The 26,964-nt window shown below is 39.7% G+C and overlaps 1 protein-coding gene across 1 annotated transcript in view; it reads left to right on the top strand.

Annotated features, from left to right (window-relative positions):
• LOC134355542 (ADP-ribosylation factor-like protein 8A) overlaps nucleotides 1-26,964 on the top strand; it is a 61,446-nt gene that overhangs the window by 23,214 nt on the left and 11,268 nt on the right. The window contains exons 2-5 of the mRNA XM_063065554.1: nucleotides 456-536; nucleotides 2,242-2,315; nucleotides 5,121-5,214; nucleotides 26,734-26,801. Of these exons, the coding sequence (XP_062921624.1) occupies nucleotides 456-536; nucleotides 2,242-2,315; nucleotides 5,121-5,214; nucleotides 26,734-26,801 (317 nt within the window). The remainder of the gene's footprint in view (nucleotides 1-455; nucleotides 537-2,241; nucleotides 2,316-5,120; nucleotides 5,215-26,733; nucleotides 26,802-26,964) is intronic.

Below are 26,964 nucleotides of genomic sequence, written 5' to 3'. Positions count from 1 at the left end.
CCAGTTCTCTTTCTGGTTACTTTTGATTTATAACACTCAAGAAATCAACAGTGTTACTCTGCACATTAATTGTTAGAAGTAAAATTGTGTTAAAGCATATACATTTCTTCTCCTGAGGAAAGGTCCTTCACACTTTTTCTCAGTTGGAAACTTTTTATATGGTGATCTTTCTACATAACTTTTTCATTTCTATTGTTTGTGTTTTCATTGAAAATATACAAATTTCTACACATTTCAATAAAGTTTCTTGGATATAACAGAATTTTTTTGTGACAAACAAGCGTCTTCATTTTTAAAAGATACTATTCATCATATCAGTAAATAAAGCAAGAATTAAAATTAAAGCAGCGTTTTAGCTAAACACCAGTATATAGCAACACATTTGATCTTTCTTAGAAGATGTTACATTTATACTGAACTGTTATGTTTTCATAAATTTATCTTTGTTTCAACAGTCTGGGCAGTTCAGTGAAGACATGATACCAACTGTTGGATTCAACATGAGAAAAATCACTAAAGGAAATGTCACCATCAAGGTACTTATGATTTTCCAGTGATCTGTTCTTTTAAAAAAAAAGGTTCAAAGGTTCGTTTATTATCAACTCTTAAAATTTTCCTTCTCCAGATAGCCACAAAACCAAGAAACAAAAGAATGGCAGCACAATCGTCAACTCCCAAGCCCCTCCTCTCTGCACAAAAAACAAACAGAAACAGAACAGGCATATCAACACTCAAGCCCCCTCCACCACACACGCAAAATAAACGATAAAGATCGGGCGAAAAAAAGGATATAATAAAACTACAAGTCGGGATTTTTGAAACGTCTACGGTCCAAGTCCACATCCAAAATGCAGAAAACTTGGGTTACATTCTCCGGCAGGCCTTTCCCTCTTTAGCGGAGCGATCTCATCAGCGGTCAAAGGCAGTCCCCCCTCTCCATAGTGGAGTGATTTTTACCCCAGCGATCAAAAGGCAGGCTCTCCATAGCAGAGCGGTTCCTCAGTGCCCAAAATGACATAAGAATAAGCCATATGAAAGCTATGATGATAATTCTATTTATAGATCTTCAGGTTATGATATTAACTTGGAGAAGAATTATTCAAAACCCAAATGGTTTGCATGTCAGCAATGCAGCCGCAGAGTTCCCACACAGCAGAAGATGCCTGCATCCCCACAACAGCTGGCAATCCAACGTGTCAGTGTCCCACACACCTGATTGTATGTATGGGCTGTACATAATTTGGGCACTTGTAAGCTAGCGAGGATCTATATATCTGTATAATGTTCCAGACTGTTTAATCTCTTTTAGATTTTCAGTGGTACAATTTAATAGTTTAGGTTCTGCTTTTAACTTTCTCAGATTATAGCTTTCACTTTTTTTCCTTCTGTTTAAAAAAATAATGTGAACCTTCTTGTTGAAAGCCCTTTAGTTTAAATCCATGCAAAAAATTAGTCTGGACTACTTGGCCAAAGCTGTGCTCTGTTCAAGTATTGAGTGTGGGAAAGGGCAAAAACCTGCTATTCTTTTGTTTCAGGTGAATAGAGTAGCTTCCATTCCCCAGTTGTTTGTTCGAGCTTGTTAATACTTTGCGATTTTTTTTTTTGTTTCCATTATGGCTATTCATTTGAGTTCATAATGCTGTGGTACAAATACATCCTATCTGTGAAATTGTAATACAGCTTCTGATTTGATTTGGAAGTTTGGAAAAATAATTGAATGGTATGGTGAATAATCATTCATATTATTTCATGAAGCAAGTTACTCTTGACAGATTTTTCATGTTATTAGTTCTTAAATGTAAGTGTGTTATCTGAAAATGGGGAGCTCCATGAAAGGCAGGCTATTGTGCTATTGTTTTAGGATAGTTCAGTTTGTCTCAGTAACTGTGGCTGATGTTGGTATGGACTTGGTTAATTGGTGCTTTTAGTTCTGCATTTTCAAATGAAATTGGCAATGGTAGATATTTCACTACATCACTGCAAAATGTACTACTGTTTTGAATTTGAAGCTATACAATCCCAATGTCATGTTAGTGAGCATAATTAAAAGTATATAGTTTTATTGCAAAGTAACTATGCAAGTTGTTTCTGTTTGAATGTTTATCAGCCCATAAACATTAATTTACCAAATTTTAATGTTTGAATGTCTCCTTTGTAGTAAACCAGTTTATTGTACAGCACTTGGTTATTTGTAAATTACTTAGAATGCAATTTCATATTTATTTGCAATTTTAATTTTAGCTTTGGGATATTGGTGGGCAGCCTCGATTTAGAAGCATGTGGGAACGATACTGCAGAGGAGTCAGTGCAATTGTGTAAGTATTTGAATTGTTTTATCAACTGGGGTGGGGGTGAAGCCAGCTATTGTTCAAATTTAATTTGGTTACTGATTCCATATCATAAGAATTTGATGATTTCAGAATGTAATTGTACCTAATTAGGACCGTTTCTATTTATGCCTCTTTCAAGTTTGGTTCGCGACAGTAGAGGAGGCCATGGATAGACATATCGGAATGGGAAATGGAATTAAAATGGGTGGCCACTGCGAGATCCCACTTTTTCTGGCAGACAGAGCGTAGGTGCTTGATGAAGCGGACTCCCAATCTATATCGAGTCTCACCAATATACAGGAGGCCACACTGGGAGCACCAGCCATAGTATATGACTCCAACAGACCCACAGGTGAAGTGTTACCTCAGCTGGGAAGGCTTGTTTGGGGCTCTGAATGGTAGTGAGGATGGAGGTGTAGGGGCAGGTGTAGCACTTGTTCCGCTTGCAAGGATAAGTGCCAGGTGGGAGATCATTGAGGAGGGATGAATGGAGAAAGAAGCTGCATCCCTGTGGAAAGCAGAAAATTGGGGGGAGGGAGGAGGAAAGGATGTTCTTGGTGGTGGGATCTCATTGGAGATTGCAGAAGTTCTGGAGAATTTTGTGTTGGATGTGGGGGCTGGTGGGATGGTTGGTAAGGGCAAGAGGAACCCTATCCCTGGTAAGGTTGTGGGAGGATGAGGTGAGAGCAGACGTGCGTGAAATGGGAGGGATGAGTTTGAGGGCAGCGTTGATGCTGGAAGAAGAGAAGCCCCTTTGTTTGAAGAAGGAGGACACCTCCATTGTTCTGAAATGAAAACCCTCATCCCCCCTAATATGATATGGCGGAGATGGGGGAATTAAGAGGAGGGGATGGTGTTTTTGTAGGCAACAGGGAGGAAAGAGGATTAGTCCAGATAGCCGTGAGAGTCTGTGGGTTTATAATAGACATCAATAGATAAGCTGTCTCCAGAGATAGAGACAGAGAGATCAAGAAATTGACCTGGTAAATTTGAGGGCAGGGTGGAAGTTGGAGGCAAAGTGGATAAAGTTGATGAGCTCCGCATGGGTGCAGAAAGCAGCACCAATGCAGTCATTGATGTAGCTCAGGAAAAGTGGGGGAGTGATACCAGTGTAGGCTTGGAACATGGACTGTTCTACATAGCCAGCAAAAAGGCAGGCATAGCTGGGACCCATGCAAGTGCCCATGGCTAGTCCTTTTGTTTGAAGGAAGTGGGAGGAGCCAAAGGAGAAATTATTAAGAGTGAGGATAAGTTCTGCTAGATGGAAGAGAGTGGTGATGGAGGGGAACTAGTTGGGTCTGATGTCTAGAAAGAAACGTTGAGCTTTGTGGCCTTCCTGGTGGGGGATGGAGGTCTAAAGGGACTGGGGATCCATAGTAAAAATAAGATGATGGGAGCCAGGGAATGTGAAATCATTGAAAAGATCCAGACCATGTGAAGTGTCACAGATATATGAAGGAAGGGACTGAACTAAGGGAGATAAAACAGAGTTGAGGTATGCAGATAATGAGTTCTGTAGAGCAGGAACAAGCTGAAACAATTGGTCAACTGGACGAGTGGACTTGTGGATCTTGGGTAGGAGGTAGAAACGGGAGTGTGGGATATGGGAACTATGAGGTTGGTGGCAGTGGATGGGAGATCCCCAGAGCTATTAAGATCGGTAATAGTGTAGGAGACAATGGCCTGGTACTTTTTAGTGGGGTCCTGTTTGACTGGTAAGTTAGAGGAGGTGTCTGAGAGTTGTTGCTGGGTCTCAGCAAGTTAGAGGTCAGTACGCCAGACTGCTACAACACTCCCTTAATCTGTGGGTTTGATGGTGAAGTTAGGATTAGTGGAGAGCACAGCATTCAGAGGAGTGAGGTTGGAATTGAAGAGAGGAGTATTGAAGTTGAGACAGTTGATGCCCCGTCGGCAGTTGTCAATGAAAAGATCCAGAGCAGGCAGAAGACCAGGGTGGGGTGTCAAGGAAGAGGAGGAAGGTTGAAGACGGGAGAAGGGGTCATCGGTATGGGGTGGAGAGTTCTTGCCAAAGAAGTAGGTCGGAGATGGTCGGCTCGCGTCATGGCGGGCACAGAACTCGCTGAGGTGAGGGTGCAGGGGAACAAAGGTGAGGCCCTTACAGAGGACAGAATGTTTTGCCTCAGAGAGGGGAAGGTCAGCGGGAATGGTGAAGACCCGGCGCAGATGGAAGCTGGGTTCGTAGGGGGTAGTGGGGTTGTTAGTGTCTGAGGAAAGGGACCTCAGGAGACGAAAACCTAAGCCTGTTGGTTTTGGTCACACAATTATGGAAATTTCACACACATTGCCACTTAAACTGTTAAACACCAGTAGTTCCAAACAGAGATAGTCACATCAGCGAGATTCTGCCTGATATCTCATTTATGACATTATATGCACCATTGTTAAAATCTCAGTTTCAATCAGCTTTTTAAATACAAAATTAATAACAACCAAATGTGTTTTGATGACAACAGCAACACTGACCTGAAAGCATTACTCTGTTTCACCCTTCGCTAACACTGCTCACGTGGTGGGTATTTCCAGTATTTGCTGCATTTGTTTTAATTTTCCAGTAAGTGCAGGTTTATTTTTTCTTCAGGTGCTCCTGTACTTGTCTGGTAGCCCTAAGCTTGGATCCATTAATGCTGCTGATGGCAAACAGTAGAATCTTGCAAATTGGCAACCACGGCTTAAACCAGACCACCTTGTTCTTGACCAGCTAATCGAAACCATTGTGGAATGCCATTCAGACTGTATTTTTAATGAGGGTTATGTCTTTGCACTATTTAGGTACATGGTGGATGCTGCAGACCACGAGAAGACAGAAGCTTCAAAGAATGAATTGCATAATTTATTAGAAAAACCGCAGTTGCAGGGCATCCCAGTGAGTGCTTCTTTCAATTTATGGTGAACTAAACTGAACTTTTTAAAAAAAAAACTAATGAGAAATATGAAAAGTTAATTGCTTTGACTTAGTGATCTAACATTGTAATCTGCAGCAGTTGTATCTGTTGACTTCTTAAAGGAAAGAAGTTGAAAATAAGTTCAAATTGATTGCGTAATGTTTTCACACTAAGAATGAGTGATAGAGGTTAAAAAGCATTTCAGTGAACACCTTGTAGCAAATAAAAAAAAGACTCTGCTGTGTGGCCATTTGTTACTTGGTTGTTAAACTGTACCATCATGACTTCCAGGGTGTGTACACCTCTTGACCTCAGCACCAGCCTATATATGAGACAGAGATGCTAGTTTTTTTTAAATATATGCATATATTGAATTTATATAAATCAGTAAATTAGAATACATGAACATGGTTAACAACAAGGTCCAGGCAAACCAGCATTAATATTGCAAAATCAGGCCCCACTTTAGAGCATTCAGAACAATAGCATTTAATTGTACCATAAAGGAACTAAATTGTAAGATTCTCATTTCAATGATTACAGTTCACTAAACACATTCATACTACTTTAAGTGGGTAGTATTTTTTTTTAGCCAAGAGCATTTTTCTGTTTTACTTTTGGGGTGATTTGTATTTGGTACAGAAGTACAGTGGATTTTGGTTAATTGGGACACATCAGGAGCAGAACATTTTGGCCCAGTTAAATGGCTATTGCAATTGGCTAAAGTTTCATGAAAATGTTTAAAAAAGCATATTTTAAAAAAAAGACTCAATAACCATTTAAGTCAGTAACAAATTATATATTTAGATTAAATATAAAATAAATAAGAACACTACCAATAGTACTATAAAACTGTGTATTAGATCCTAATAGATATCGAGGCCGTGTTCTTTTGATTGACTATAAATGAATAAAATCAGTGCAGACACCGAGTGCAATGCTTTCAACAATTGCTTTTTTCCATATCTTAGTTTTCATTGTAACATTCAAAATGGTTGTCTATACCTTCAAATTTTTCACAGTTCCTCACTTGTTGAAGTAATGAAATTACTTAATTTTCACTTCTGGCTGTTTCTGGCAACTCCAAACCTCAATGCTTGAAACTGCAGTGAGCAAGCAGTTCGGAATTGTCTTAGTTCTTACTTCTTGCCAACTATCAATGACAAAAAAATATGAACACAAACACACACACACAACTAACAGTATTTAAAAGCTGTTCTCTCTAAGCAGTGTGTACTGTCTAAAGGTGGCACAGTAGTTGTAGAGGTTAGCACAACTCTTTACAGTAGGTACTAGCAACCTGAGTTCAATTCCCACCGCTGTGTGTAAGGAGTTCTCCCCATAACTCTGTAGGTTTCTGCTTGGACTGTGGGAAGAAACGAGAGCACCAGGGAGGTACCAGTTGGCAGGTTATCTGGTCATAGTCATAGTCATACTTTATTGATCCCGGGGGAATTTGGTTTTCGTTACAGTTGCACCATAAATAATTAAATAGTAATAAAACCATAAATAGTTAAATAGTAATATGTAAATTATGCCAGGAAATAAGTCCAGGACCAGCCTATTGGCTCAGGGTGTCTGACCCTCCAAGGGAGGAGTTGTAAAGTTTGATGGCCACAGGCAGGAATGACTTCCTATGACGCTCTGTGTTGCATCTCGGTGGAATGAGTCTCTGGCTGAATGTACTCCTGTGCCCAACCAGTACATTATGTAGTGGATGGGAGACATTGTCCAAGGTGGCATGCAACTTGGACAGCATCCTCTTTTCAGACACCACCGTGAGAGAGTCCAGTTCCATTCCCACAACATCACTGGCCTTACGAATGAGTTTGTTGATTCTGTTGGTGTCTGCTACCCTCAGCTTGCTGCCCCAGCACACAACAGCAATCATGATCGCACTGGCCACCACTGACTCGTAGAACATCCTCAGCATCATCCGGCAGATGTTAAAGGACCTCATTCTCCTCAGGAAATAGAGACAGCTCTGACCCTTCTTGTAGACAGCCTCAGTGTTCTTTGACCAGTCCAGTTTATTGTCCATTCGTATCCCCAGGTATTTGTAATCCTCCACCATGTCCACACTGACCCCTTGGATGGAAACAGGGGTTGCCGGTACCTTAGCTCTCCTCAGGTTGACCACCAGCTCCTTGGTCTTTTTCACATTAAGCTGCAGATAAATTGTCCCATGATTAGGCCAGGGTTAAGTCGGGGGTTGCTGGGTGGCAGGTCTATCGTATGCTGTATCTCAGTGAATTAATAAATAAGTATACACAACTTACACTAGTTAGAAACTGTTTGGCAATAGTCTGCTGTCCCAATTAAGTGGTGTAGTGTCCCAAGTAAACAAAGGGAATCCCGTCTCTTAATAAGTTTTTATTCTTTAATAGTTGTCCCAATTAACCAATGGATCAATTAACTGGAATCCACTGCATTTGAAAATGTGTCTATTATGTGTTGAGCTTTAATTTAACGGATGTTTTTACAAAGAGAAACATTGAAATAATCAAATTATGGAGAAATTGTTTAAAAAAACATTCCTGATTGAAAATTAATTGATACACCTGATTGCATCGGTTTCCTCCTAAATCCTAAAAGCGTGCAAATTGGTAGGTTAATTGGCTACTGTAATTGCACTTTGCATGTAGGGTGGTTAAAATCTGTGGTGATTTTGTAGGAAAATAGAATGAAATTGAATTAGTGGCGAATTCAGGAAGAAGATGGCACTGGTGAGACATGATAGTGCTTTGAGGGCAGCTAACAAAACTACCAACAATTCTACTGAATATACTTCTTCAGGACCATGCTCACAGCAATCTGCAACCTGTTCTCATTGGGAGGTGTGCTTTTGAACCATCTGTACGACCTGGTGTTTTTGAGGTATCTTAAAGGATTCAGCTTTCTGAACCGTCGAGAATGCAGGTATTCCAGTCATTGCTGGAGTGGACTTGGGGCCGGACTGGACTGAAACTTCACGCCGGATTGAAGCAGCAGGGTCCAGTCCCGAGAGTGGATAACAAACTGATGTTTGGCTGATGTGAGCACTGAGCCAGATTAAAAAGGTTAAGGTGTTGAGGCTCAGCATGAAGGACAACTCAGTATTCTCACTACTCTGTGGGACTTTACTCACTTCAGTGTTAAACTGACTTTGCAGCTGTGGCCTACAGTCATTGACACTCGCCTCAACGCAGAACTGGCTCCATGGCTGTGGCCTTACTTTTGGTGACTCTGTAGTTCATCATCTGTGGATTGATTGTTTGCTTTTTTGTTTAATTGGTTGCACAATTTGTTCTTTCTTTTTCACACATTGGATGTGTGACTGTCATTGTGGTGTGGTTTTTTTGTGACTTTTATTGTCTTTCTTTGTTTTGTGGCTGCTTGCAAGAAGAAGAATCTCAAGGTTGGATATGGTATACATACAGTACAGGTGCACATTCCTTTATCCGAAATTCTGAAATTCAAAATGCTCTGAAAACCGCAGATTTTTTGCCAACAGCTGACGTCACTCAGGTGTGACGTGGCAGCACGAGCAGAGGCCGCCAGACGTTAATTGTGGCTCAGCGCTCGTACTGGTTACACGTGCATTTGCTGTTCACTGATATTTTGTGTTCACTGTTGACTTTGTGTTTAATTTCACTGTGAAAATGTCAAAAAGAGCTGCAGATACCCCCATGGGTAACAATGAGAAAAAGAGAAGGAATCTTCTCTATGAAAAACGCAGAAAGTGGAGTTATTGCAGAAGCTTGATTGTGGTGTGTCTATGCGGCGTCTTACTGAAGAAAATAGTGTCGGACCTACCACAGTATATGATTCAAATAAACAGAAAGACAAGTTACTGAAGTTTTATAGTGACAGTGACGTTCTACATTTATTCCAATAAGTCAGTTGCCATGTGTTTGATTCGGTTCGTTTGAAGCTGTACATTTTTATGTTTTATTGAATGTTTTTGTTAGAAATAAAATTTCTTCTTGTCATTATTCCCTAATCAATACAGTATAACAACTAGTTACATAGCATCTACATTGTATTAGGTATTATAAGTAATCTAGAGATAATTTAAAGTATACGGGAGGATGTGCGTAGGTTTGGTGCGCCGCTGGGTCCTAAAGTCCATTGCATTGAGGTTAAATAAGGAACTTGAGCATAGGTGTTTTTTGGTATCCGGTGGGGGGGGGGGGGGGACCGCAGTTGGTGGTGTCTGAAATCCAAAAAATTCTGAATTCTGAAATGCAACTGGCCCCAAGGATTTCGGATGAGGGATTGTGGACCTGTACTTTGAATTTTCAAACTTTGAACTTGGTGCCCGATGGTTGGCATGGATTAGTTGCCAAAGGGCCTGTTTCCATTCTGTATGTTTCTGACTCTAATGTGATAATGATTTTTTTAAAAATCTGGTGGCTTTCTTTAATCAAAAAATAATTCAAGAGGGAAGTATTACTGTCTGACCCTTTTTGCATACTGTGCCTTGAAAAAGTCTTCACCCCCACAACTATTTTCACATTTTTTGATCTCATTTTCTAAATTCCAAATATTTTAAAGTTAGGATTTTTTGAGCTAATCTACAAAACATTGTGCAGCATATCAAATCAAAAGAAAAATACCAAAAGCTGTCAACAAGTTAATAAAAATTAAAACCAAAATTGTGAGGCTTGAAAAACATTTGTAATTGCTGCACTAACTTCCCTCAGGTGTCATACTATATATTACCTTGCCAGCTTACCTAATTTGTTGATGTAGAAAATTGGACGATCAGCTGATTAAATGTCTTCTCTCTCTCTGTAAGATCTGACAGTATGGTAGATTTCCAACAGATCAGACCAAAGTGAAGGCAAAAGAACATTCAAGGGAAATCAGGGAAATGACAATAGAGAAGCACAAATCTGGAGAAGGGTAGAAGACTACCTGAAAAACACTGAACGTGGCTCAGAGCTGAGTGCAGTCCATTGTGAAAAGTGGAAAAATTTGAAAGCACAGCCACACTGGTCAGGCTGCCCCTCTAAACAAAGGTTCAAAGGTTAATTTGTTATCAAAGTATGTATGCAATATACAACTCAGATTCGTCTTCCCCAGATAGCCACAAAACAAAGACAAACCTTGGAAAGTCATTTAAAGACAAGCAGCAAACTCCCCCCGCACAAAAAAAGGGCAGACGTCAACCTCCAAACCCCTCCTCCCCACACAAAAAAATGAGAAAGAACAGGCAAAAACACAAAATATAAAAACCATAAGACTGAAAAAGTCCATAGTCCAATCAATAAACATCATCGAAAGAGAGAGACACCACTCAAACACGGAGGCCTACCCTCTGGGTACAGCGAGCTGTTAAACAGCGATAAGCCACCACACAACCTCCTTTCCGGCAGCAGAGGGACCTCATCAGCAATCAAAAGGCAGGCAGTTGGCACTGAACCCATACTCATTTTCTGCATTCACCTCAAAGTTTCAATTTTCCACGACACTTTGATCGGTGATTAATGGACTCTTTAATCAGCGAAATAGAGTTGAACATTAGCTCGTGCCCCATTGCGAAGTTTCTTTGCGCTGGGTGTTCAAACTTGCTTCCTGGAATCTTCTCGGGATAGCAAAGTGCTGGATCTCACAATTGATCTCCAGACTGCAAATTACAGGCTCTGTAACAGTTCCAGAAACACATTTAAGATGCAAAGCAGACATAAAAGAAGTGAAATGAGCACTTTTGTGGACTACCTGGAGTATTGTGTGCAGGTGCCATCTTGACTAGTATGTTGCCAGAGAAGAATGGCACTTGTAAAAGAGGCCACTGTGACACCAACAGTCACTCTGAATGAGCACCAGAAGTCAGTAGCTGTGACTGGATATGAAGTTCATGACTCTACAGTTCCACAGTCTCTAAGGCCTTGCACAATAGAGTATTTATGGAGGAATAGCAAGGAAGAAGCCCTGGCTTAAAAGAAGCAGATCCTTGCTCCTAAAGACTTTGCAAAGCGTCACTTAGACAATACAGTAAAGATGTGGAAGAAGGTTCGATGAGACTAAGGTGGAACTTTTTGGCCTCAACACTAAATGGTACTTACGTGTGGCGTAAATCTCATACTGTGCATACAGGCGGTAACACCATCCCTACTGTAAAACACAGTGGAGGTAGCATCATGCTACGGGGATGCTTTTCAGCAACAGGGTCTGAAAATCTGGATTGACGGGAAGATGAACGCTGCTGAGCACAGAGAGATGCTAGATAAAAACGTGCTCGCCTCTGTTAGAAAGTTTAAAGTGGGCAGGAAGTTTGCCTTTCAGCAGGACAATGACCCAGTGCACATTGCCAGAGCAACCATGGAATGGCTTCAAATGAAGAAAATTGATGTCCTTGAGTGGTCCAGTCAGATTCCTGATTTAACCTGATCAGACGTCTCTGTCAAGACCTCTAGATTGCTGTCTGATTGACCTGGCACAGCCTGAGCAACTTTGTCAGGAGGAATGGACAAATCTTGCTTCATCACATTGTGCAAAGCTAATAGGGACACCCAAAAGATTACTGGCTGTAATAGCTGTGAGAGGTTCAACTAAAAATTGAGGAAAGGGGGATGAATACTTTTGAACTGCTGAGGTTTCAGATTTTGAATTTTGAGTTTTCATGCTTTACAATTTCCCCTGTCTTTTGGGCTCTACTGTGTGTTGGGGGGGGGGGGAGGGAGGAGCATGTGATTCACAAATAAAAATTAGTTCAATTGATCAGAATCCTTGCTTGTAATACTCATTCATGCGAACAAAGTGTTGGGAGCTGAATACTTCTACAAAGCACTCCAGTTCCTGAGGTCCATCAATATCGTATTTTGTAAATCATTTTGATAATCCCATTAGGGCTGTGTAAATGATAGGTCCCAGACTGGATAGATATACAATATTTCTGCATGCCGCTTATATTGGATAATAGAAAATTGTATTATAGTATTTAAAGCTGTACGTAAAAGTGACCCATTCCCAAATTAAAATCCTCAGTTAATCTTGATCATTGCTGAGGAAAACACTGGGTCAGAGTTTCATGGTTCAATGTATCCTGGGCTGAATTGCTGTCTATTGTCGCACAACTGTGGCTAACTTGGGGAAGAAGTCCTGCCTTTGAACTAATTAACATGTCAAAATGAGGGCAGAAAATATTCATGACATATTTTGACCCTTACTTTTACATTCAGGAATGTTTAGAAACTATGGAAATATAAGTAAATATAATTTTCAAAAGTACATGCAGGTTTTTGTATGTGTTAATTAATACTAAAGTAACTAACCTTACCCCTTGCCCAGCAATCTCCATCAGAAAAGAGATCTTTGATCATGTGTTGGATTGGGCTTTGTTTCTTTTTCCCCAAATCTTGCTGGTATTCAGCTTGGTATGAACTCCCGAGGTGGAGTGCTGGAAGTATTTTGCCTTCGAAATCTGACATTAGGTCCCAGACTGTGCAGCGCAGATCGTGATGGATTTCTGGGACTAATTCCGTTTCATTGGCTAAACGTTCCACCGGAAATAGACATGGGATCTGACTGCATTTATTTTGTTACTCATTTTTCAGGAAGAGGGCATTGCTGTCTGGTCAAACTTGCTTTTGCTGCAGAATCCATGTTCTAGCCAATAATATAAAGGAAGATACTAGGAAGTTTTTTTCAGTTATATATGGAGTAGAAGGGAGGTGAAAGTTGATATTGGTTCATTGGAACATTATGCTGGTGTGATAGCAAGGGGGGGACAAAGAAATGGCAGATGATCTTAATGAGTACTTTTCATCAGTCTTCACTGTGGAGGACACTAGCAGTGTGCCACAGGTCCGTGGTGTCAGGGAGCAGGAGTGAGTGCCATTGCTATTACAGAGGAAAAAGTGCTGGGCAAAACTTTAAGGTGGATGAGCCACCTGGACCAGATGGACTACATCTGAGAGTCCTGAGAGAGGTTGCTGAAGAGTTAGCAGATGCATTGGTTATGATCGTTCAAGAATCACATGATTCTGGCATGGTCCCGGAGGACTGGAAAATTGCAAATGTCACTCCACTCTTTAAGAAGGGAGGAAGGCAAAAGAAAAGAAATTATAGGTCAGTTAGCCTAACCTCTGATTGGGAAAGTGTTGGAGTCTACTCTTAAGGATGAGGTTTCAGAGTACCTAGAGACTAATGCTAAAATAAGTCAAAGTCAGTATGGTTTCTGTGAAGGGAAATCTTACCTGACAAATCTGTTAGAGTTCTTTGAGGAACTAACGAACAGGGTGGATAAAGAGTGGCAGTGGATGTCATTTACTTGGATTTTAAAAGGCATTTTATAAGGTGCCATGCATGATAAAATCCTATGGCATTACAGGAAAGATATTGGCATGGATAGAGGAATGGCTGACAGACAGGAGGCAGCGACTGGGAATTAAAGGAGCCTTTTCTAGTTGGCTGCTAGTGACTAGTGGTTTTCCTTAGGGGTCAGTATTGGGATTGCTACTTTTCACATTGTTTGTCAGTGATTTAGATCATGGAATTGACGTCTTTGTGGCAAAGTTTGCGGATGATACGACGACGGGTGGAGGGGTAGGTAGTGCTGAAGCAGCAGGACAGAATTGGAAGGATGGGCAAAAAAGTGACAGATGGAATACAATGTTGCGAAATGTATGACAATGCATTTTGGTAAAAGAAACAATGGTGCAGACTATTATCTAAATGGGGAGAAAATTCAAACATCAGAAGTGCAAGATTCTCAAGTTTAATTTAGAGGTTGAGTCTGTGGTAAAGAAGGCAAATGCAATGTTGCCATTTATTTCAAGGGGAATCGAATATAAAAGCAAGGAGGTATTGCTGAGGCCTTATAGGATACTAGTCTGGCCATAATTGGAGTATTGTCAACAGTGTTGGGCACCATATCTCAGAAAGGATGTGTTGTCATTGGAGAGATGCCAGAGGAGGTTCGCGAGGATGATTCCGGGATTCAGGGATCGGTCCCTCTGCTACTCCCTGGTCCACACGTCCCTCCCCACGGATCTCCCACCTGGCACTTATCCCTGTAAGCGCAAGTGCTACACCTGTCCCTACACCTCCTCTCTTGCCACCATTCAGGGCCCCAAACAGTCCTTCCAGGTGAGGCAACACTTCACTTGTGAGTCTGTTGGGGTCATCCATTGCATCCGGTGCTCCCGGTGCGGCCTCCTCTACATCGGTGAAACCCGAAGCAGATTGGGGGACCGCTTCATCCAGCACTTCCGCTCCGTCTGCCACAACAGACAGGATCTCCCAGTAGCCACCCACTTCAACTCTGCTTCCCACTCCCATTCAGATATATCCATACATGGCCTCCCCTACTGCCATGATGAGGCTAAACTCAGGTTGGAGAAGCAACACCTCATATACTGTCTCGGTAGTCTCCAGCCCCTTGGTATGAACATAGAATTCTCCAACTTCCGGTAATTCCCTTCCCCTCCCTTCCCCTATCCCTATGTCACTCTGCCCCCTCCCCCAACTGCCTATCACCCCCCTCATGGTTCTGCCTCCTACTACCCATTGTCTTTTTCCCTATTCCTTCTTCACCTTTCCTGCCTATCACCTCCCTGCCTCCCTTCCCCCACCCCTTTATCTTTCCCCTTACTGGTTTTTCACCTGGAACCTTCCAGCCTTGTCCTTCCCACCCTCCCCCCCACCTTCTTTATATGGCCTCTGCCCCTTTCCCTCTACAGTCCTGACGAAGGGTTCCGGCCGGAAACGTCGACTGATCGTTTCCACGGTTGCTGCCCGACCTGCTGAGTTCCTCCAGCGTGTTGTGAGTGTTGCTTTGACCCCAGCATCTGCAGATTATTTTGTGTTTATGATTCCAGGGGTGAAGGGGTTGACGTATGAAGAGCGTTTCGCATTTGGGCCTGTACTCACTGGAATTTAGAAGAATGTGGGGGGATCTCATTGAAACCTACCAAATGTTGAAAGGCCTAGATAAAGAGGATGTGGAGACGATGTTTCCTATGGTGGGAGTGTCCAGAACTAGATGGCACAACCTCTTGATTGAGGGGCAACCTTTTAGAATAGAGGTAAGAAGGAATTTTCTTAGCCAGAGAATAGTGAATCTGTGGAATGCTGTGCCACAGACTGTGGTAGAGGCCAAGTCCATCGGTTTATTTAAAGTGGAAGTTGATAGTTTCCTGATTGGTCAGGGCATCAAAGACTATGGCGAGAGGGCAGGTATATGGGATTGAGTGGGATCCGGGATCAGCCATGATGGCGGAGCAGACTCGATGGACTGAATGGCCTAATTCTATCCTATGTCTTATGGTCTTATCTGCAGTCTTATGTCTTGTTGCATTTATTGGTCTTAATGTTCTTCGGAGGAGAAGTTTCAGGTTCGAGTGGTCTGCTGGAGTAGCAGTCTTTGAAGGTTTTCAAAGCAGAGGAAGAGTTGACTAAATAGATTGCGAAAATATAGTATGTTAAAAGATTGAAATGGTAGAGTTTTAGCTATGTAGACAGAGGGTAGTGTTTAATATCTGCCAGAAACCGGGTAAGTGAAACATGTAGTATACTCTGTCGGTTCAGCCCAAGTTATATGTTTCGTTTCTCGAGTGGCCTGAACTTAAACTTACATCTAAAAAACAGAATTGCTATAAAGTCATTCTAAGGAACAACAGGTGCATCCGTCTGAATTATAGATCTTATATAAGTTGGATACTTTTCAGCTCTTATTTTACCTACCCACGTATAGCATTTTCATTTTAATTCCAATGTTTATTTGAGGTTTCAAGCATCTGCAATAGTTCTAATCAGTAAAATTATGTAATCATTTGCACATTGGATCTAAATCTAGTGAAATACTCAAGCCATGAAGTCAAATGACTCATTTTCCTGCAGGAGTCAGCCAATTAAAAAAAAAAATAAGCATTAGCTGTATTCCTGTCTCCACCAGATGAAAATCAATTAAGAATACTAGGTACCCATAGTATACAGACTTTGTCTGACAAAGTTGTTATTGTTCAAAGGTTCAAAGATTCATTTATTATCAAAGTATGCATGCAGTATACAACTCTGAGATTCACCTTCTCCAGATAGCCACAAAACAAAGAAAACCATGGCAGTTAATTCAGAGAGAAACAGCAACCCCCCCAACCCCCGCAATAAGAAATAAGGGCAACAAGAACATCAAAACCCAAACTCTCCTCCCCTGCATGAAACACAACAGGAACATCGGCCCCAATTCCTATCTCCCTACACAAACTGTCAAAAGAACATTGACCACCTAACCCCTTCCCCTGCACAAAAACCGAGGAAGTATGGGAGAAAACACAGAAAATAAAAAGCTATAAGATTAGCCATATCCATAAACAATGAAAACCTCAGTAACATCTTCCCGATACAGCAATAAGTCACATAGGCTCCCTAAATTGGTACTTAGTCAACTGTAATTCTTGCATTCATGTTGAATAAAGTATCTCCAGTATTTACCTCAACAAGTTAACATCTTCAGCAGTGAGAGGAATCTAAGGACAAAAAGCAGGTTAACAGTACTCAGTTTTAATACAAAATCTCCAATAGTTTCAGGGAATCATTTGTGTCCTTACTACTTTTTGCCAGTTAACAATTTGGGTTATGCAGGATTATGCTTGAGTTCATTTAATACATTAATTGGGGCTGGTTAGTAAAATCAAGGAAAATAAAATTATATGTTTAGGACAGATAGGAAATTAGATTAAAGGCAGAAAAGTGGAGTTATAAATTCAGCGGATTCCAGTTAATTAAGACACATTGAGACCAATATATTTTCAGCCAATTAAGTGGCTGCCACAATTAGCTGAAGTTTCTTGGAAATAGTTAAAAGGTGTAAAAAAGACAAGCTACTGTTACCTGAGTAACAATTAATGTACTTCAGTGAAATACAAAACAAATTTGAACATTATCAGTACCTCTACAGTACTATAAAACTATTCGTTCCTTATAGTTATCGATGGAGGAATTCATCTGCCATGTTGTTTTGATTGATTAAATGAACAAAATCAGTACAGACAGTTAGTGCAGATAATGGACTACCTTTGTAAAAATGCTTTAGGTGATTGCATTCTCCAAATCTTCATTTTGATCTTAACATCCAAGATGATTAACTTGTTGAAGTATTGATGAAATTGTTTCATTTTCACTCCCAGCCATTTCTGGCATCTTCAAACCGGAATGCTTGAAACCATAGTGAGCAAAATAGTTCCATATTGCTTTACTGCTTATTTCTTGCCAACCATCAGTGACAAAAATCATTGCTTTTTGAACATAAACATATGCAATTGACTCTATTTAAAAACTGTTTGCTTTAAGCACATTGTTGTATATAACAGCCGCATAAGTGCAGGCAACCGACAATAGTTAGAAACTGTTTAGCAACAATCTCCTGCCCCATTTAAGTGGCATAGTGTCCCAAATAAACAAAGGGAATCCCACCCAGTTCGATTTCATTTTTGCTGTTTAAGACTTGTCCCAAATGAATGGCTGCCCCAATTAACCAATGGTCAAATTAACCAGAATTCATTGTAGTTATTGTACAGTGGAGGAAAGCAGATTGTGATGTTCCCTAGTGGTCATTTGCTGGGTCCTTTTTTTTTGATATGCTAATAATGTAGTAAGGGGTTTTTAGGATAAAATTTCAAATTTGTGGATTACATGCACCATAATTGTAAACAGTGAGGAGGATTGCAAAAAGTCAGGTTGAATAAATGAGCAGGCAAATGGTAGATAGCATTTAACTCTATAATTTTGGCAGACAGAATGAGAGATAATGTAAACTACATGGTATGAATCTAAAATGTGATCTGGAACATCTTGTATTTGTGCAAAATCCTTGAAGCTGTTTACGTATTTTGAAGGAATGATTAATGAAGTGTGGGATCCTGGGATATGCAAATAGAGGCATGGAGTACCAAACAAAGAAAATCTGAAGCTGCTTCTGTTTGGGTCATGTAATATTAGGAAGAATGTGAAAATCCTGGAAAGATAGAGAAAAGATTTAGTAGAGTGTCTCCTGGGATGAGTATTTATAACTTTATGTTAAAAGTGAAGAAACTGGTGTGGATCTCAGAACAAAGAAGGTTAGAGGCTATTTGATGAAACTACAGAATATTGTGACTGATTTAGTTTGGAGGGAAAAAAAACCTACTATGGATGGTTCAAGGATCAGGGAGAAAATTTAAGCCGTTGACCAGAAGTGGGTTTATTATGTATGTTTTAAGAAGTCATAAATTACAATTCAATTTCTGTAAGAGTGAAAAAAAAATAGATCAGTACCTTCAAAAAGGAATAGGATGAATAGCTATTTTTATTTTTAAATGCCAGGTTCTGTTTGGAAAGAACAGGGGATTGTGACCAGCATATTGCTAACTTTTCTGGAAGCTTCATTTATTCACTGTTGGCATTGAATTGTCAGATTCCTCAGTGAAGTGCAATTCCTTCCTTTCTGAAATTTCAAACACAGTATGACAGTAGATTGAAATGCTGGAAACTTAATTAAAGATCAACAATCATTATTTTATCTCAATAAAAATTTATGGTCATTCCCTAGATTGAACACATAAATGTATATTACATCATCAGAGCTTACCTTGAAGATTGGAATATCAATATTTTTGCATTCTCATGTCTTTGAAGAGCAATTGAGATTTCAGTCATCTTCAAAATAGTAACAGATAAACTCAGTGCTTTCAAGTGATATTTTAATTTTGGACTTGTATTGAGGATCATTTGAATTTGTTGTTTTGAGCTGTCAGCTTTGTAAAACTGTTGCTTAGCTAGAAAGTTGTCAAGATTATGTCTTATGTGACTGTATCAGCAACTGTTTCCTTTGAAGGACAAGTAATTGTTGCTCCTTAGTATCTTTCCACTCAACTGATAAAAGCCAAAGCAAAAATCAGACTCAAATTGCCTACATGTACTTTCCATAACTAATTTCATCATAATTTTTCATTAAGCTGTGTAAAATCTCCTATATCTGTGTTTTAATTTTTTTTTGCATTCTTTAGCACTTTTCAAATTTCTTGCTGGGTGTATTTTGGAATAAACTAACTAAGAGCACGGTTGGCCCATTATTATTGGGTCCATACAGTTTCTAAAAGAAACCCATCATCCTATTTCCTTGCAGCCCTGCAACTTGTTTTCTCTCACAAACCCATCAATTTCCCTTCTTTTTTGTTTCATTTGCCTTGCACTAAGGGATACTTTACAGTTGTCAATTAATCTTTAATGTATTTCACAAACATGAGAAAGTCTGAAGATGCTGGAAATCCAAAGCAACACACACAAAATGCTTGAGGAACTCAGCAGGTTGGGCAGCATCTATGGAAATGAATAAGCAGTCGACATTTTGGCCTGAGACCCTTCTTCAGGACTGAGAAGGAAGGGGGAAGATGCCAAAATAAAAAGGTGAGGAGAGGAAGGAGGCTAGTTGGAAGGTGACAGGTGAAGCCAGGTGGATGGGAAAATCAAGTACTGGAGAAGAAGGAATCTGATAGGAAAGTGGACAAGAGGAGGAGGGGACCCAGGGGAAATTAAAAGGCAGGTGAGAAAAAGTGAAAGGTTTGAGTCGGGAATAGAGGAAGGGAGCAGTCTTCCCACATTCCAAATACTGTAATGTATTTGGGATGTGGGAAGGAAATCATAAAACATGATAGAAAGTCAACAGCACAGTGGGAACATGCTAAATATCCCATCTCTGCCAAACTGTTTTAGTCCTCTTCAGCTGACAAGTAGCTAAGTAACATTGCTCACTTCCAAAATTCTACAATCCACTTTTTTAACTTACTAAAGCCATGATCTAGCAAAAAAATTTTGGTTACATTTAAACTTGTGTTTTCTTTTGATTACTTCTGCTTAGCCAACATAAATTCTTTCCCCAGCTTTAGAAATTCAAGTTATTTTTGTGGTAAATACATTCTGTTTCTGTAAAGGGGAAAAGCTTTTACATGGAGGTCCATATTATCATTGATTTTAATTGTTAATTAGATTTTTAAATGGATAATATACAGCTTAAGGTAACTTGATTTCTTGGTCTTTATCAGTCATTCCACGTAATTAACTTAGCTTGTTTTTTCACTCTTTAATGAAGAACATGCAACCTGTACTGTTGGGTTTGGTCTCTGCATTTCTCAACTCCTGTATTCTTTTATCTAGGTTCTTTTGTCTATGTTGCCACACTCTATAACTGCTCTCATTCACACAATGACCAGATAAAACATAGAAGAATACAGCACAGGAACAGGTCCTTCATCCCAAAACGTATGTGCCAACCATGATACCAAATAAAACTAATCCCATCTGCCTACACGTGGTCTACATCCTTCCATTCCCTGTCTGTTCATGAGCTTTTCTAAATACCTCTTAAATGCTGGTATCATATAAGCTTCTACATCTTCCCTGTAATAATTTCATTTCCACCAATGGGAAATTAAAAAAAAAGCTGACTACCCTTATCTATGTTTCTCATAATTTTATATACATCTATCAGGTAACCTTGTTTGCAGCTTATTCTCATGTCACTCTGGATTTATCCAAGCAGCGAGAGCTCTTCCACCTTTGCAGGCTGCTTTTCTCTCCATTTCAATTTCGATGAGGTATCTCTAGCCCATAATATTGATTTTTAAAATTTTCTTGAAGATGCAGCTTGATCCGCTGAGTACTTAGAGCATTCTGCATTTTTTATATTAGATTTTCTGCATTTGCTTTTTTGTTCTTTGTGAAGATCACACACTAGAATGCTCTTACAGGTAGTTTTATTGCTGGAACTAGTTTCAAATCAGAATTGCTGAGTATGCTCTAGTATTGGCATTACTGTTTTACAGGATAGTTTACAGTAATGAAACACTAAATCAATGGAGAAGGTAAGAAAAATTATCTAATAAATCTATGTTTTTCATTGTCTTAGCATTCTTGGCTTGGACTGGAAATGTTCTAGAGAGGAAAAGTCTCCAATAATAATTATTTTCGTGTCCAGTAAGCAAATTTTATTAAGCCACAATGCCCCATAACTTTGATACCATTACAATTAGCTTCCATTGAAAAACTAATGAAGACTATTCCAGATGATCTTTTTTGGACCCAATTAAGTATTTCATACATCTGTTACTACACATTTCTGCCTGTTTTTACAGAGTTCTCATAAGGCATTCAGGGTAATCAATTCGTCTTGAAGATTTTCATAAATATAGTCTGACAGGAGAACTTGACCTCTTTCTTGGTAGTAGAAAAATGTTTTTCTTTTTTTTAAACCTTGCATTAAAAATATTGCAATATATCAGCTGCACATCACAACAGAAATGAATTTCCCCATTGGAATGTTAACATATATGCGCTTACTTTTAACCACCTACAAATCCAGGAAGCTATTACAGTTGAGGTATTTTAAAATACATTGTTCTGATCTGCCCTAGGTTCTGGTTTTGCTTCAGTCTGCATTGCCTAATTAATGTTGTGTTCTTATAATGTTTAAGTAGTACCTCTTTACCATTGGTGACATCTGTTCATTGATTTGCTAATGCAGTGGATAATTGCTCATTTAGGGTTGCTACTCCCTGAAGCATGCTTTAGAATCAGATCATTCTTCTCCTCCTCCACTTTCATCTGACATGTTACTCTGCTCACAATCATCCTGTACAATATCACTGCCAATTTCTAGCAATCAAACCACTTAATATTTTGTGCATTGATATTTTACCTCCACTCATTTGCTAGCCCTGCTGCTGAAGTGTGTTCCTTGTCTGTATTGATCCTGCTGCTTGCCTCTGGAACACTTTTCTACTATGATCTATTCAGCATGTTTGGTTTCAGTTTCATCCATACCCTGGCCACTGTATAACTTGCATTCAAAGCAGTCAAATTCTTCCAAGAAGATTTTATATGCTCTAAGTAATATGCTTTATTAATAGTCCTGAACAATAATACAATATAATAAACGTACTTGTTCCTTGGCCCATAACGTGGGTTAGAGGATTGCGATTCGCCAAATGCATTGACATAGTAAATAACATTGGTGGCACAGACATGTTTCAGATGGTGGGTGTCCTTGATAGATGTTGCCTTGATGCATTGCCTCATATTGAAACTACCAGTAATGGAGAGGGATGTGCCCTTAACAAATTAGGCTGAGTTAACTGCTGTCTGCAGCTTGCATTCCTGTCCATTTGAGTAGTCCTTTCAGACCATGGTGCAACCAGTCCAGATACTTTCAACAGTTCATCTATAGAAATTTGCTGGAGTGTTGAGTGACATGCTGGTCCTCCTCATCCTTCTAAAAGTAAAGCTGCAGGTGTACCTTCTCTGTGGTTATATCTGTGTGCTGTGTCCAGGACAGGTCATCCGATATGGTAATGTCCAGGAATTTAAAGCTGCTGATCCTCTCCACTACCAAATCACCGAATTTGATTGGCACACGATCATCCTCCGTCCCCTTTCTGAAGTCAACAGTCATATCTTTAATGTTACTGACACTGAGTGAGAGATTGCTATTGTGGCACCATTCGACCAAGTGTCTTGTCTCACTCCTGTATGATGACTCATTACTGTTGCTAATGAGAGGCAGCTAACAGCGATGTAGTTACATGCACAAGATCTGATGTCATACATAGAACACCAAAAACTCCCATGTTCTGCTGTCATATTAGAAAAATCAGGCAACAGCAGAAATTGATTTTTCAAATCAGGACATTACCAAAGTTCGTAAAGATTGGGCATTCTCAAAAATGTTGATTTTTCTCAGAAGGTAGTTCTGTGATAGAAATGTAAATATAGTAGGACAAAGGTTACCATAACCAAGATGCACTGCATCTTAATCATCAGCTTTACCATTAGACCATAAGACAAAGGAGCAGAATTAGGCCATTCCATCATGGCTAATTTAATATCTCTCTTAACCCCATTCTCCTGCCTTCTCACTGTAACCTTTGATGCTGTCAACTTCCACTTTAAATATATCTAACGACTTGGCCTCCATAGCCATCTGTGGCAATAAATTCCACACATTAGCTACTCTCTGGCTAAATAAATTCCTCTTCATCTCTGTTCTAAAGGAACATCTTTCTTCATTAGCCCATGTAACACAGTGATGCATCTGAATGAGGTTTCTGACTTCGGTGAATAGGAGGTGGTTTGCTTCCGTTTTATTTGAGTTAATCATAATATTTTTAATTATCACAGATGTTTTGTGCAAAAATTTATAAAAACTTTTTATAAATTTATGATTGTAAATCTTTTGAATTGTTTTGAAATGCCTTTTAATGCCACTAAAATACCTTGTAATCAATGGCATTTGACAGCAATGGGCTGTCAAAAGCCGATCAGAGCAGTTTAAGTAGGCAGTGAATCTGAAGATCGAAATGCTGCTTGCAGACTGCTGTACTTCACAGGAGCCCTGGTGGACATTTTGACCTGCAGGGTCACAAAATGTAGGTGAGACAAAATGGAATGGTGTGGATGACAATTGAGGTGCAGCACATAATTTTTAGGTAGCATGGGTGCACTGTTATATTATTTTGTACGCTGAAGAAATGTTTGTGCATTTAGATTGGATTGAATATGTGAAATTTATTTTCTTGCAATTATTTTGGTTGTACCAGGAGTTTAACGGCACCAGAATGTAAAGGACATAAGTTTGGTGTCTCAGCCCCTCCTAATTGTATCTTAACTGACAGAAATTAGCTGAGGTTTTGAGTTACTATTTTCAAAAATTAATTTTTATTTTAGCTCAATTGAGCATATAAGCAAATACATAATGTGGAAGTCATAATGGTTTCAAGAAATGAAATTACATGGAATACCACTCTAAAATTTAGTCTACAATTAAAGTAAATTGAAGTAAACTGTAATGCTGTTTTTTTTCAAATATTTACATTCATCAGCAAGATGCAGAATTTACTTCCTGTTTAGTTTTTAGAAGTTTATAAAATAATAAGAGGCATAGATATAGTAGAGAGCCATTTTCTTTTTCCCAGGGTTGAAATATCTAATATGGGTTTCCTCCACCATCCGAAGGTGAGCGTTCCTATGAAACGGTTCGTAAGCCGGAATGTCGTAAAGTGAAGGAGCAATTATCATTTATTTATATGGGAAAAATTTGTGAGCGTTCGCAGACCTAAAAAGATAACCTACCAAATCATGCCAAATAACACAAAACCTAAAATAACAGTAACATATGGTAAAAGCAGAATGATATGGTAAGTACACAGCCTATATAAAGTAGAACTACTTTTCTACAATCATTGCCGCACTGTTCTCTGTAACGAAAATCTCACGCAAGCACTCTCGGCAGAAGCACTGTCTCCTATAACCTTTGAGCTCTGAAGCTACGAAATCATACCAAATAACACACAATAATACACAGCCTATATAAAGTAGAAATAATGTATTTACAGTGTAGCATCACTTACCGGAATTGGGAAGACAGCGCCGAGCACACTCATGATTGTGTGTTAGGCTGAGTCATCGGAGGTTGGGGTGGTGCAGTGGTCCCTGACCTCCAGGTTGCCGACCGATGCCGATCTGCGGAGAATGCAGTGGTACAGCGGTGGCCGGGAGGCACCCAGCACATCTTTAAGAAAAAAGCTGAAATAAACAAGCTAATTAATTAGGTGCTGCCCGGCACGTAAATGTCGGCCTTGATCAAAGGCAACGCAATTGACAATCGCCTCTGATCTGGGCCGATATTTACGTGCCGGGCGGCACCCAATTAATAAGCTTGTTTATTTTGGCTTTCCTCTTAAAGATGTGTTAGGTGTGTCTCGGCTACCGCTGCATTCTGCGCGGCAGTGTGTCGGTTCGCGGCCCGGGGGTTGGGGTGGTGGGACAGTGGGGTGTCATCTCATTGTCGTCTGTTTCCATCAGGGCAGGCAGGTCATCATCTTCTGTGTCTGCCTGCCTCGATGTCGAAGGTCGAGGTTCGTCATCTGCTGTGGCTGATGTGGAAGGCTTGAAAAACGACAGTATGCTTGACATTTTTCTATCATCTCATGCAGTTGCTTCACGTTCAGTTCCTGGACGACTTCACTTTCGGTCTGTTTGCTACTGCATTCGCTTTCGATTGTTATTCTTTCCTCTTCCAATTGCATCAGCTCTTCATCTATCAGTTCTTCGTTGTGGGATGCCAAAACCTCTTCAACATCACATTTGTCAACTTCCACAAGGCAAACTGACTTTGTCCTTACTTTGTTCACCATGATCAAAACGCCTATTTATGTCTAGTTTTACGCTAAGTGCAACACCCTTACAAGCTCTTTTAGGTTTTTCTGATACCTTAGAACTCATCTTGCTAACGGCTGCTCACAGGCACGTGTTTAAACAATGCCGGCGAGAATGCCGTTCCGGGGGAGAAGGTTGGCTGCTCGGGGCACGTGCTGCTTTTTCTCGTAACAGTGAAAACACCTTCTGTTAGCGAAAACGGGTAACTAATGTAGGTCTTAAGTAACAGCAAGGTTTTGTAAAGCGAAAAGCGGGGGACACCTGTACTAGAAGATACACATTTAAGTGGGGGTGAGGGAGTTAAAAGAAGATGTGTGGGGAAACTTATTTTTAAACAGAGAGAGTGATGATGCCTGAATGCCTTGTTAGGTATTGGCAGATCTGATAGAGGCATGCAAAAAAGATCTTAGGCATGTGAGTATGCAGAAATGGAGGGATATGGTCTGTGGGCAGGGAAAAAGGATTAGGAGAGTAATTAGTTTGAGAATGCTGTGTGCTGTTACTATGCTGTACTGTTCTATGTCATTAAGTATGTCACTGAAGCTGGTTCAGCGAACTCTGCCCTTGTGCTTCTGTAACTGCCTTTATTTAAATTTAGAACACTGATTTCAGAGGCTGGTTGTTCATTATTAAACTAAATTTTAACATTTCTTATGGCTAAGAACAGAATTTGCAAGACCACAGATATGATTATATTGATTGCATTATTTCTGATGTGCACTAATCTAATTCTAACTAGGATAGTTTGTCCATGATCATTACATTTTCTTGAAATTTTTCAAATCACATAATCTGGTTTGATCACCCAGACCACCAGGAAATGACTAGGTTGATGCCAGTATGCAGGACAGAAATGGTGATGTACCTGGCATCTAATTATGCATTCCTGACACCAAATTAAGAGTTACAGATATTGTTGAGATTGTAAGAGTTAAGTGCTTTTTAAACACCATTTACAATGAAATAGGAATGCAATTTATGCTTTCTATAATATTGAATGGACAGTTCTTGTCAGCACATATATTGCTAGATAATTAACAGTATGTAAGTTATTACAATTCTTTTAGTTGGAATAGGTATTCACATATATTTTGACTGAAAACGCTCCTGCTTTAATTCATTGACTTTGAATGATTCGTAATTCCATTGGCAGTTGTTTGGAGGATGTTTGATGACTTTCGTAATATTTTGACTATACATTCATATGAAGAAAGATAAATTTGAAGTCCTAACTTTTGATGCAAGATGTATTATTGTAAAATTTTACTTTTCTGAGTTGGTGTATATTTTACTTTGTGAATAAACTGATGAGTTTTTTTTTCTCTTAGGTGCTAGTCCTGGGGAACAAACGAGACCTGCCCAACGCACTGGATGAGAAAGAGCTGATTGAAAAAATGTAAGTAGATTTTTTTTAATGCTCGTAGAAGATAAAATGAAAACAAAAAAATACTGCAGCTGACAGAAACCCTATAGATGTTCTTGCTCCTCCGTGACAACATTAATATGATATGTACAACTGTCTAAATGTCATAAAGTGTCATAAATGCTGACATAATTTT

This window comes from Mobula hypostoma, chromosome 13 (assembly GCF_963921235.1).
Source record: "Mobula hypostoma chromosome 13, sMobHyp1.1, whole genome shotgun sequence".
In the NCBI taxonomy this organism is placed as follows: Eukaryota; Metazoa; Chordata; class Chondrichthyes; order Myliobatiformes; family Myliobatidae; genus Mobula; species Mobula hypostoma.
Note: the sequence above shows the minus strand (reverse complement) of the source record. Positions and strands in the feature narration are given on the sequence as shown.